At 37.8% G+C, this 12,763-nt stretch overlaps 1 protein-coding gene across 1 annotated transcript in view; it reads left to right on the forward strand.

The window, feature by feature from the left end:
* Positions 1–5,167, forward strand: part of dalrd3 (DALR anticodon binding domain containing 3) — a gene marked incomplete at its 5' end in the record, with an annotated part of 6,376 nt that extends 1,209 nt beyond the window's left edge. Inside the window, 12 exons of the mRNA XM_079239711.1 lie at positions 104–411; positions 541–851; positions 2,498–2,556; positions 2,654–2,755; positions 2,839–2,903; positions 3,246–3,304; positions 3,435–3,517; positions 3,736–3,862; positions 4,373–4,431; positions 4,577–4,693; positions 4,812–4,880; positions 5,040–5,167. Coding sequence (XP_079095837.1) covers positions 104–411; positions 541–851; positions 2,498–2,556; positions 2,654–2,755; positions 2,839–2,903; positions 3,246–3,304; positions 3,435–3,517; positions 3,736–3,862; positions 4,373–4,431; positions 4,577–4,693; positions 4,812–4,880; positions 5,040–5,159 — 1,479 coding nt within the window. The 3' untranslated portion in view covers positions 5,160–5,167. The remainder of the gene's footprint in view (positions 1–103; positions 412–540; positions 852–2,497; positions 2,557–2,653; positions 2,756–2,838; positions 2,904–3,245; positions 3,305–3,434; positions 3,518–3,735; positions 3,863–4,372; positions 4,432–4,576; positions 4,694–4,811; positions 4,881–5,039) is intronic.
* Between the last annotated feature and the right edge of the window lie 7,596 nt (positions 5,168–12,763).

Consider the following 12,763-nt stretch of genomic DNA (forward strand, 5'->3'; position numbering starts at 1 on the left):
ACTGGATGCATTAACTGGTTAAAATAAATACAAATTTTTCTTACTTCATATGTTTCTAATACATAAACAACTTTTCTCACACATACTGTTTCTTTCCAACCAGGTTCCTCCTGCAGTGATGTCCAGAGTCCTGTCACTTCGTGGCAGTGGGGTTCTCCCTGTTGCAGGTGGGGAGGTGATGGTTGAAGGGTTAAGATTGCGAGTGGATCGTGCTGCAGCATTCAGGGCTGTCTTGGTGGGTGGAACCACAGAGTACCTAAAGCCTTCGCATCAAAGGGAAGGTTGCGTGGTGCTCAACTGTCCAATATTGCATCCTAAACCCAGCACACCCACCCCTAACACACTGAGTCTGGGTCAGCTCAGGACGGTTTTGTTGGCTGACCACTTGGGGGCACTGCTGAGAAGACAAGGGTGAGTCTCGGGGTACAACGGGTCTGGGTCCAGCATAAAATGGTTCTCGTGAATAAGCTCACATCTTCAGAATCTGTGTTTCACTCACTAATTTGTCAGAAATCATGCAACTTTCCTCTTCTGACATAGATTTGAAGTGTTGTATTGCCCCACGCTTCCTGAGGACAGTGACATCATCGCTTTCCTCCGAGCCATTGGAATTGCTTGGCCGACAGCGCCGGCTGATTGGACCAATGAAGAGCGGGAAGAGAAGATCCATAAGGCACTTGAGAACTCACCATACAGAGAGAGGGGAACGGAGAGAGGCAGAAGAGCCAGTGGCGGGGGAGGGAGGAAAGTGGAGCCGGGAGAGAACGAGGAAGCGCTAAGAATCAACTTAAAACGAGTTTTCCAAGAGGAGGGGCTGCTGGGATACGACCCCAGTCTCGGTACCTGCACAGGTGAGGTCAGGTAGATATATTAAATTGCCTTGTCTAAGAATGCTCAAGATTTATTTTTGAAAATGTATTTTTTTTTAATCCTATTAATTCTGTGGGGGGGCTCTGTGATGAGCTACAACCATTTGGTGCATTAATGACAGACAACTGGTATTAATGTACCAAAGTATGAAGCTACACATCATTATTCAAGAGCGTAATTCCTAGTTTTCACCTTTCGATATTTGATACACTTCCAAGTATTGAAATAGCTCCTGCTTGCATGTCCTCAACCTTTCAGGTGTGTATAGCTCCATCATAAGCCGTCTTCCTCACACATAGTTGCTTCCATTTGCCTGTAAAACCTCAGCTCTCTGATGTCTGCTCCTGAACTTGAAACTTTATGTAACAGTAGATTTTTGGTCGAGGGTTTACACAGTCCTTGAGGTCTAATAAGTGTCAAGCTTGATCCTAGGCTGGTTTGACTTATCACCCACATGTCAGTGGACACTATTTCCCTTTGCAAGTTACCATAGTGACAGGAGGTTGCTATGCTATGACAGGAGGTTAACATGTTAATATTTTTCATTTCTGAGGTTTTACTACAGAAACATAATCCGGAGTTCTGAATGGTGGGGTTAAGGATGCAATGACAAGTGGCATTTTACATTCCTGGTGACGGATTAAATGTGAAAGGGTTCAAAGAATTGTGCCCACCTATAAGGAATCCTCTAAAAAGTAAGGTGAAAAGCTCTGTGACAGATGGAGCTTTATTTTGGCTTTTTAACTAAAAGAAAAAACAAAACTTGATTTAATGTCACAAGGCAAACCAGATTTTTTAATGAAATTATATGAAGCCAAAGGCCCAATAAACTGATCGGCCATGTACAAAGTTTGATCTCCCAAATAAGACTATCTTGTTTTTTTATTTGTTTTTTTTTTAAAATTCAGATTAGCCAAGTTTAGGTATAATTTAAGCAATCCAATAAATGTTGCAAGGAATCAGATTGTTTTTTTTTGTCTGGAATGATCTCACTGTTTGGGGCATGAAATAAATTTCATGGAAATGATGGGAATGTTTTACTGATGGCATCTGGCACTCCTCTGGTAAGCTCCTAAATGATGGTTAGCTGCCACACAATGAATTGGAGTTCCAAGAGCAAACATATCATATGTGAGCATGTGAAAGTAATGCAATATTATGTACAATATCAGCATGGTAATGTGATGCTAATACTGTGAAACATAAAGACCACAATTTTCTTGACTAAATAAACAAACAAATCTCTTTTATAAAAGCTGCTTCTTGGGTCAACTAGCACTAATTTCCTGAAATCATCACTATCTTTGGAGTGAGGTTTCCTAGTAACCAGCAAGAAGTTGTTTTTACTAATAAATGCACATCAGTGTATTGGCAGTAATTAGAGGGTCTTAGAAGTGATTTTAAAACAGTGTTTATTAGCTTTTTTTGTTGTTTACCCTGTGTTTAAAAATAAGAAATATTATCTAAATACATAAAAGCCAGTAGATGTTTTCTAAAATGCCAAACTAAACCTTCAAAAACTGATGTGATTGCAAGTCTCACCTTAAATTTGGGTATGTCATGGGACTACACAAATTTAAAGAATGTAAAGAACATAGTAAAGAACGACATTGGTGTTTTGTTTCAGTTCACAGAGACAGTGTTTCCCACCTGGCACAACTGGACTTATCTACAGCCAACTGCACAGTAAGATAAAAAAAAACAAATATGCATTGCACAGACACCACACGGTTTTGGTTTTCATTTTGCTCATTAAAAATATCCTTGTTGTGTTTTTTTACAGGTAGCTATGATAACAGTATTACACGTGACTTCCTGTCAAGATGAATTCCGGCAGCAGCAGATAGCAATGCTGTGGAGAGCCAGTGGAGCAGCTCATACACAGGTAACTACACATACTTGATTGCACACAGTGATGTAATTCATTTTGTTAATTTTTTTTACCTGTTCTGTCCTCTGTGGCTGCAGAAACATCTCGTGTGTGGACCTGTAAAGACTCCTGGCTCTACCCTCACAGCTGCACAGTACCTGCAGTAAGATACATCACGTTTAGTTTTTTTTAATTCATGTCTCTATCTCTTCATGTCCTCTCTTATCTTTTCACACATCTTGTGTTTGCCTTCTACACTTCCCTCTACAAAGTGGTGCCTATTATCACAACCGCAACCCTTACGTCATTTTCTCTGCCTTGGAAAAAATGCAAATTCTACAACAACCACACAAAATGTATGAAACATTTGTGCATTATATTTATGTGTATATATATATATATTTATTTTTATATATATATATATATATATATATATATATATATATATATATATATATATGTATACACATATATATATATAAAAGTTTTTTCTCTTCTCCTCCAGGCTAAGAAAAGGTCAGATGAAAGAAGCCTCAGAGGTGAAGTATGGCGATCAAGTGGAAGGTGTGTGTGCGTTTGCATACATGCTCAATCAGTGTACTTTATGTTCCTTGCTTAATGAAAGTAACTTGAACGAATGGAATTACTGACTATAGATGTGGTTAATTGGTGTGAAATGCCCGTCCTCTTGTAGGCCAGACATGGGACGATATCATCAAGGTGATGACCTCTGCCACGGTCAGGTTTGAGCTGCTGTCAACGGTCCACACAAGTCCTGTAAGTCAAAGTCATTTTTTCATTTGACTGTGTCACAGAGTTGCTGCTGTGCACGTGTTCCAGTGCTGTGTATTTCCCCAGATGCCAACATTGATTAATTAAATCAGCATTTGACATAAATCTCAGTGGTGTACGCGTGTCTCTAATGAGAAAGCATTTTCTTCAAACTGCTGCGATTTAATTGGTGGAGTCAGAATGATTGACAGTCCTCTGTTTAGGTGACTCTGGATGTCCAGAGGGAAGGAAGCGTTTCAACCAAAGGTCCACGTGGAGGAGTGTTTGTGATGTACAATTGCGCCAGACTGCACACACTGTTTGAAAGCTATGAAAGAGGAGTGGAGAAAGGTGAGACTCAGGGTTTAATTTCTCTGATCAACAACTTTATAATTCAACAATAACGTACCTTATAGTCTTGTTTCTTTAAAGGCTTTTGCCTGGATAAGTCAGGCTTTTTTTTTGATTAGTCTGCTGTCCAGATAAGTTGCAGATTTTATGTTAATTTGGGTCAGTCTTTTTTTTTTTAAGGTTATACATAATCATTATACAAGAACCCAAATAGAAGTGCTGTTATTGTTTACATAATATATATTTACACATAGTATCTAACAGACTTCTAAATATTTAAGATAAAATACATTTTTTAAAATTAATTTTATTATCTTTTGTTGATGTTGGTGACGACAGTACGTTTGTGGAGAATAACAGTATTTTCACATAGACTATAAAGAGGATCAGTTTTGATGTGGCGGTGAAATATTATTCTTAAACCTCAATCACACCAACACAAGCTGAAATTAGTGGATCAGCATAAATGTTTACGTATTTGTTTTTTTGTGTTTGTTTTGTTTTCTGGAGGCTTGTACCCAGAAATCCCCGAAGGATCCCAGCTGGACTTTTCTGCACTGAAAGAAGAGGTGCCACCTCATTTCATCCTCTTTTGTCTCTAATTTCTGTTTCTAATTTGTTTTTCTTATTTTGTCATTCTTCTTTTTTAAAAAAAGAGCTGAATATTATAAACGTCAGTGGTAAGTGATGCAGGCATTATGTTTTGACCGACAGGGTGAATGGCTTCTCCTTTTCAACTATCTCATTCCCTTCTCTGAGCTGCTGGACCAGTCAGGACAAGCACTAGGTTGTGAAGGAGGAGGAGCCAGAGCGAACATAAAGACTGAACAGGTATGTTCAGTGACACGTGACTCATCAGTGGTTTCCATCATTTATTAAAAAAAAAAAAAAAAAAAAAGTCTCCTCCACTAAATATTTTTTGTAATTTAGAAATGTTTGTGTCCCTCAGATCTGTAAATTTCTCGTGTCCCTCAGTAAGGACTTCAGTTCGTACTACAACAGAGTCCACGTGTTGGGGGTGAGGAAATACGCCGTTATATTTCAATACATTACTGAATTAAATCACAGTTTTTAAGACAATATTATTATCTGTAATGCTCATTGCCCCACATAGATTTGCTGCATTTTCAATTTTATTCAGCTACATGTCCTTAAATTTCCCCATCTTTCTTTCCAGGAGCCTTTGCCTCATCTCTTCAACCAGATGTTTTGTCGTCTATATCTGCTGAGAGCATTGAGGGAGCTCTACCACAGCGCTTTGGAGACCCTCAACCTTCCCCCAATCAGGCAGCTATAGCCTCAGCGTAATCCCCTTATCCTTCAGTTAGCTTTACCTCCACCACCTGCTCCCTAGACACACTGTCCTATGTGCTGTGTATCCAGCTGAGCCGCTCATCTCTTAGCATTGTTACAGATAATTATGATTTCATGTGCCAGCTGTGTAGTTGGAGATACTTTAAGTCTGAATGTTTTCAGTACGTCAGTACCTGTCAGCTACACAGTGTAGCTATCAGCTTTGGTATTTATTCACTATGATCTTGAGTTGAATGATCTGAATTGTTCACCTGTGAAAGGAATATTTAGACTCGTGGAGGTAAATGATCAAAGTGTAAATTTCACACAGATGTCTGTACAGTAAATCTGAACTTATAAAAGTTTATCTGGACTGACTTTTCCAGCTGATTGGAGATTCAAGGAAGTTGCTAATGGTATCCATCTGGTCGTCTTGGTGATAAATGTGAGGAAGGGAAAATATTAAAGTATTGCTTTTATTACTCACTAAAGAATTCCTTGTCTTGAGCATATTAGGAAATGGGACTTTTAATACTCAAATGGACCAATCAGCAGCATCTCAGTGAGACATTTATTTCTGTCAATGCCCAGCCTTAAGCATGCGTCCATGCTGTAGATAAAGAAACATTTTAACCCAACAGCCCACATACCTGAGCAGAAAACAGCAACTTTTGGTGCCAAAAGGTAAAATTGATGTAGATGTCCCAACTAATCTGTTGGATTAGTTAAGCTTTCTAAAACTGCCTTATCTTGTTACCCCTCCACTTAACATTTAAATAAAGATGCTTTTCGAACAACTGAGCTGGTTTGGATAATGTCCAGATAAAGGGGCTGTGGGTGTTTTTAGGTTAATATTACAAGTAAAACAAGTGCGAAAACACAGGCAACAAACAGCCAGTCTGTGGTTTAACAAAAAGAGGTGCTCTCAGCCTGGTTAAGCTCTTACAAAATGGAGAGGAACTGTTGTCTGGTAATATGCTTAACCCACACCTAAAGAGAGCCAGATTAATTCTCAGGTGGTTGAAAAGCTCCATAGTAATGTCTCTTTTGTAAAACACATGCAAGTGTCTTCGTCACTGTCAAAAGAGAGAAAAAAGCTAAATAAGGTGACGTTTCACTCTTTCATTTCATGCAAGCAAACCAACTTGTATTTATCAGTGCCACAGATATATTTACTGAGATCTGTACACACTATATATTCTGCATTTGAGTCTTAATGGCTGTGTTCATATGAATATTCAATCCTTCAATTAGTCATTTATCCTGCTTGACAAATCACAGATAGTATAAATAGCTGATTATAAGTTATTGACAAAAATAGTACGGTAGCAGTTTGTAGGGCATTGCGTCAAAATTTTAGACCATGCGTAAAATGTCACAAAAACAATGGTTATTATTAAAGTTTTATGCCAAAAATCCTATTTATTTTATTTGTTTTTTTTATTTTTTATTTTTATTGACACAATGATGGTGATGACATAAATTAATGCTTCTGTGTGTCAAAAATGTGAAGTACCATCTGTTAAAATGTGCCATAGCTTGTTTTATCTGTCTATTTTATTTTTTAAATTTTTTATTTAATTTTTATTGGTTGTATATCAAAATAAACCAAAACCAATGTGTTCTACAAAAGATATTTGTCACCTGACAAACTCACTTTTCACTGCATGAAATGTTTGACTCCTTTTAATGTACGGAACCTATGTGGATTCTTCTCTTTTTCATTTTGTTTTCTTATAAAAACAAAATTTTAATTACAGCAGTATTAAAAAATGGGGATATGCAAAGAGAGGCACTGTTGCTTTTTTCTTGTCACACCATACACAGCTACACTGCATGCTCTCTCTCTTCCATGCTGCCTTTAACAGTTGCACAATTCGTATTTAAAGCAGCCTTACTTTTATATGTTTTGACCTTCCTCTGACACATACAGTTTCTTTATGCTATACCCAATTTTTAATGTATATTCACAATACAGGTTCCAATTACATTCATATAAAGTGTCCTATAAAAGATTTCTAAATGTAAAAACGAAATCCACAATGTAATTAAAAACATATCCAATATGATCATACATGTTCCTGTTTTGATAAACCTAAGACAATTCAGTCCATGCCAAGCTCTTACAAGTGTGTCAATTACAGCTTAGCTTCACTTTAAATGTTCTTCTGAATGCTGTCCTTCATTATATCTGTGACATGGAAATAAATGTGACCATATGTGAAAACTGTTGCCAAATTTCTGCCCAAACACATCTGTCAACAGCACTGTTTCCACTCCACAGAATTAAAATAATCATGTCAGATTTTTTTGTCTCTAGCTTCAGAGAAACAGATGGACGTTCATATAAAATCTCATGATTACAGTTTCACATGGCTGAACAGATTCAACAACCCACACGTTGCCTGCGGTGATCGTGAGCTATATTTAAAAACATATATAGTTAGATATACATTTTGTCTTTGGTCATGACATCCCTTCTTGTCTTCTTCATTCCTAACTTGTTGTCTTCTCCGTCCTTCTGCTCATCATTACTTTGATCTTTTGACCCTCATTTAGAAAAAAAAAGACATTAATTAACTACGACTCATTACGAGCCAAAGATCACGAGTTGCATTCTAATTACCCGGGAGTATATAATGACTTGATTTCTGTGAAATGATTTAACCTGGTCCTATAAAGTGTATATACTCTGGTACAAAGTGAAAGGTTTTGTTTCCAATGTTTTTAAGTCCATCTTCTGGTATTATTAATAATTTTATGTAAAGTTTCTCCACATTCCATGATCCTTGTTCCATCTACATCTCATATCTCTTTTTTTTTTTGCAACCTTGTCAGTGTGCATGATGGTTTATGTATGGTGAGTTTACTGTCAAGAAAAGGGGGTTTATTACAACAGATCTTTGTTTTAGAGAGTAAGATTTATTATTATAAATGAAAACGTATTAAACCAGGCTGCACAGTGGTGTAGTGGTTAGCACTGTGGCCTCATAGCAAGAAGGTTTGTCACTGTGTATGCGTGGGTTCTCTCTGGGTACTCCAGCATCCTTCAACCATCCAAAGACATGCATGTTAGGTTAACTAGTTACTCTAAATTGCCCCTGTGTGAGTGGTTGTTAGCCTCTGTGTTGGTCCTGCAATGGACTGGTGACCTGTCCAGGGTGTACCACGCCTCTCGCCCAGTGAGTGCTGGGATAGGCTCCAGCTTCCCTGTGACCCTTAATTGGACCAAGCAGTTAAAAAAATGGTTGAACGAATATATTGAATTAAGACAATATACATTAGTTGTAATATTTAAGCTTTATGTTCTTATCACCTCAGATTTCCCTCAGTTTTTGTCCTACTTTAGATCTGTTACGATTCATTTGGTACAAATTAACTTGGACGTAGCTGCTTCTGACTGACTATGATGTGTGGAAAAGTTGTCTGACTGCTTCCTATCCCTTACTTTTCTATTCTGATTTCTCACATGCACAGTCTTCTTTTTCAGTCTTCACAGTGATTGACATCTCGCATTCCACAACAATATACTCTAAACCGAACAGTTAAAATCCAAACCGAATTCAACTATAAACCATAAAACAAAGATTTGACCCTCAAATATCTCCAGTCCACAGAAAACCTTCTGATCCCCACAAGTATGTGTTCACAGCTTTAGGACCACAAAAACATAGAAATGTGAGAATATTAGAGTCTCACAAGCAAATCCTTTTTTTCACAAGCTTACTTCTCACAGTGGGATCAAATCTCTGCTTTTCAAGCTGTGCTGTGTTCACATGTTGGATCAATAAATCAGCAGTGACAACACTGAGCTGCTGGTTTTCTGATCTGCAACACTGACATTCATGGTTGTGAACACAAACAAGGAGTTTGTTAGTAGTTATGCAATAACAAAAATACTACAAAATAATTGCTTATGTTTAACTGAGGGGCACAGACGAACCAATAATAACAATGCTATTATCATGCTGTTTAACATACATTTACATAAACAGCTGTGTCACTAACTGTCTAAAATCATGTACCTCATTTATGGTGTGTCAAGGGAAAAGAAAAACCTTCCACTTACTGTGACTGTCAGTTCCTTCCAGCATTTCTTCAAAGGCAGTCGGGACATTTACAGATGGTGTGAGCCCACACAGTAATGATACAGTACATCTTCTTGCCAAGAAAGAACATAAAGGGCAACCGGCTCAACATGTGACGAAGATCCAAGGGCCTCAAAGTGAGGTGCTGAGCCCTTTGGAGGATCGTGCGGTGCAGGAGAAAGATGCACGGTGATGGAATAATGAGTCAACTTTCAGATTTGATGGAATAAATTCCTGGCATTTATAGCACTAAATAATCACTTAGAACTAAGAAATGTGGTGAGCTCCCAGAGCAGTTTAATGATGTGCTGCCTCTTTCCCACAACCTGTCTGTAACCTGCAGTAATGAGCTGTCGTCTGCATTTGGCTTTCTTCTAAAGTGCCGATCACAAATTCATATGCAGTACAGAATACTTTTTGTTTATCTAAAGCATACTGTTTCAGGAGTGGACATTAAAATGTGTGGAATTTAAGCAGAGAAAATACATTTGTTCAGTGACTCCTGACTATAATTATCTGAACGGTCGATTTCCATGGGATGTCTGGATCACGTTGCATGGGCTTTCGCTGAATAAAATTACATGAAAATAAACATATTTGTAAATACATAAAAATTAGAGGGAAACAGCAATGTTGTAGTAGTTTTTTTTTTTCATGAGACTTCCCAAAGCCTCACATCGCACACATTCCTGTTTTCTCGCTGTGCTGTGTAGAAGATGTGAAGAATCGTCCATTATTTTCAGCTGTGTGTGCAGCATTTTTTCCTGGTCAGTTTCCTGGACAACAAGCTAAAGAGAGATCCCCAGCACAGAACAAGCCTTCATGTTTGTTCAGCTTTTTTAAGTGTAGCTCTGATGCTGCAGTCCCAGCGGATACAAAACTAACTGCACTTTCCACAACAGATTTACAGAAGATATGAAAAATTTTTGTACCGACACTGAATTATCTAATTCCCTCAAGATGTAGAGTCTGCCCTGTCTTTTCCTTCTAGATGGACCTTTATGTTTCATTCCCAGTTCAGTCTGTCATCCAGCTGAACTCTGAGGTAATTGTATTCCTCCACCACCTCCACCTCTTCTCCCAGGATGGAAACAATGTTTTACTTGCTCTTGTTCTTCCTGAAGTCGACAATCATCTCTTTTGTTTGGTTTGAATTGAAAAAGAGGTGATATGCTGCACCATCTCACAAATCAACTGACCAGTTCCCTGTATTCAGCTTCTTGTCCATCACTGATACACCACATGTCTGAAAAGTCAGAGTATTTCTGTAACTGACAGGGTTTAGAGTTGTATCGGAAGTCTGAGGTGTACAGTGTGAAGAGAAATGGCGAGAGTATAGTCCCTTGTGGTGCTGCTAACCACTATTTCAGATACACAACCTTTCAGTCTCACACACTGTGGTTTGTTAGCGTTAGGAAGTCATAACTCAGGGTGGTTATAGAGGCATCCATCTGGCATTTATGGAGAAAAAAAAGAACATGATCTTCAAAGTGCTGCCTGATTGGTCCAGATGAGAGTGGGCTCTCTGGAGCAGGTAGATGATGGCGTCTTCAACCTCAAGTTCATTACGATAAACAAACTGTAAAGTGTCCCGAAAGGTGTTCATCTGTTTGTTAAGGTGAGCTAATAATAGTCTCTCAAAGACTTGAGATATTAGGAGCAACTGGTCTGTAGTCACTTGGTTTAGATGTTTGAGATTTTTACTGGAACAAGGTGTGATGTTCTCCACAGAACAGACACTAAGTTCTGATTCAGGCTGGTGTTAAAAAGGGGCTGAAGAATCCATCATAGATGTTCTGAGCCTACCCTAGGGTTGACACCATCTGGCCCTGCAGGCGTCTTCCAGATCAGATTCTCCAGCCTTTTTTTTCACCTACCTGCAAGAGACAAACAGGTTTGAGGAGGTTTCATGAGTTCTGATAGGGAGGGAGATGAGGCTGTGTTGAGGTCCATGACTGCACTGCAGGATGACAGGTGATGGTGTGACAGAAAAGCTGTAGGCTCATGGAGAGGGTGTGGTATTTGACAGGAGGCAGAGAATGATGTTTTGAGCTGAACTTATTATGTAACAAAATACAAAAGCACTTTAACCAAAGATTTTATACAAAAGATATCTGTTTTTTTTTTTTTTTTTTTAAAGATCTTTGCTGTTTCCTACGTGAACACCGAGAGACACACATGTTGTCCTCTAGCTGAACTGTTAGGGGACAGGTGGGTTTATTTTTAAAGGGAATGTGTTAAGGGGAATATGCATGTGTGTTTGTGAGCCAGAAATGAAAGTCATTGTAACATTTTTATCATGTGGAAGATAATTTCATATCAAGTACACTAACAGACTTTGTTTTAAAATGTTATTCATCATTCATGTATTTTTTTTTAATTTTTTTTTTTACATGATTTAGATATAAAGGTGTTTTAATTTTGAATATCTGAAGGATGGCTGCAGAGCACTCACTATTATATACAAACTCAGCAAATGTTATTTTGTCCCATTAATGTGAACCAGATTCTAAACAGATGAACAAGTTATTTCTGTTTGCATCCTGTTTTTGTTAAGTGATATATAGCACCTTATGTGTCTTCTTTTGACACGTGTAACGCCTGACATTAAGCACAGTCCATGATGTGTGATGTAATCTAACTGCCATCCATCCCTCTGACCACATGGTGGTGATATTGAAACAGTTTTTTTTTGTTCAAAACCAACATGAGCTATGTGGCCCTTCAACCTTGAACCCAGCACAATACACTGCAAAACAGCTCAAGCGGAAAAGTTATATACAGTATGATTGAGTCACTTTTGCAGAATGATTTCATGGTTTTGTTCCTATCAGTGTCACAGGATGAACAATGTCAGATGAAATTGGTTCAGTGGGTTTAAAAAGGCCCCAATTTTCACTACTTTTCTTGCATACAGTCTGTGCAATTGCTGAATACATGTTTTTCAGATTATCCAATTTTGAGTAAGGATTGAATATTAAGAATAAGACTCAGTTGCTCCTTCTGGAGTAGTTTCTACCAGCAATCCTCCACCACTGTTAATAAAAATTGAACACATAAGGAATAAATGAATGAGCATCTGTGTTTTGTAATCATCTCTGCTCTGATAGCTTTCATCTGTCATTTTGTTTCACTCATAATCTCTTTGGTTTTAGGGTTATTTCTTGTTTTCCATTACATGATCAGCTTAAACAGCTATCTCAATAATATAAGTAACACTTCTATAAACAAAAGTAACTATATATATATATATATATATATATATATATATATATATATATATATAGAGAGAGAGAGAGAGAGAGAGAGAGAGAGAGAGAGAGAGAGAGAATATATATATTTACTACTGAGTTTAAAGTAACTATATGATATGAATAAATCTTCAGAATGAGCAGAAAATAAATTAAGAAGCTTTATTCTTTTCATCTTCCTCACCACCAATCAGAAACTGTCTTTTGCAAGACCCCTGCCTGCTTGTCAATCACTCCCCTCGGGTGATAGGTTGGAACAAGACAAAAGA

The sequence above is a fragment of the Telmatherina bonti genome (assembly GCF_933228915.1).
Source record: "Telmatherina bonti genome assembly, chromosome: 4".
NCBI classification, from domain to species: domain Eukaryota; kingdom Metazoa; phylum Chordata; class Actinopteri; order Atheriniformes; family Telmatherinidae; genus Telmatherina; species Telmatherina bonti.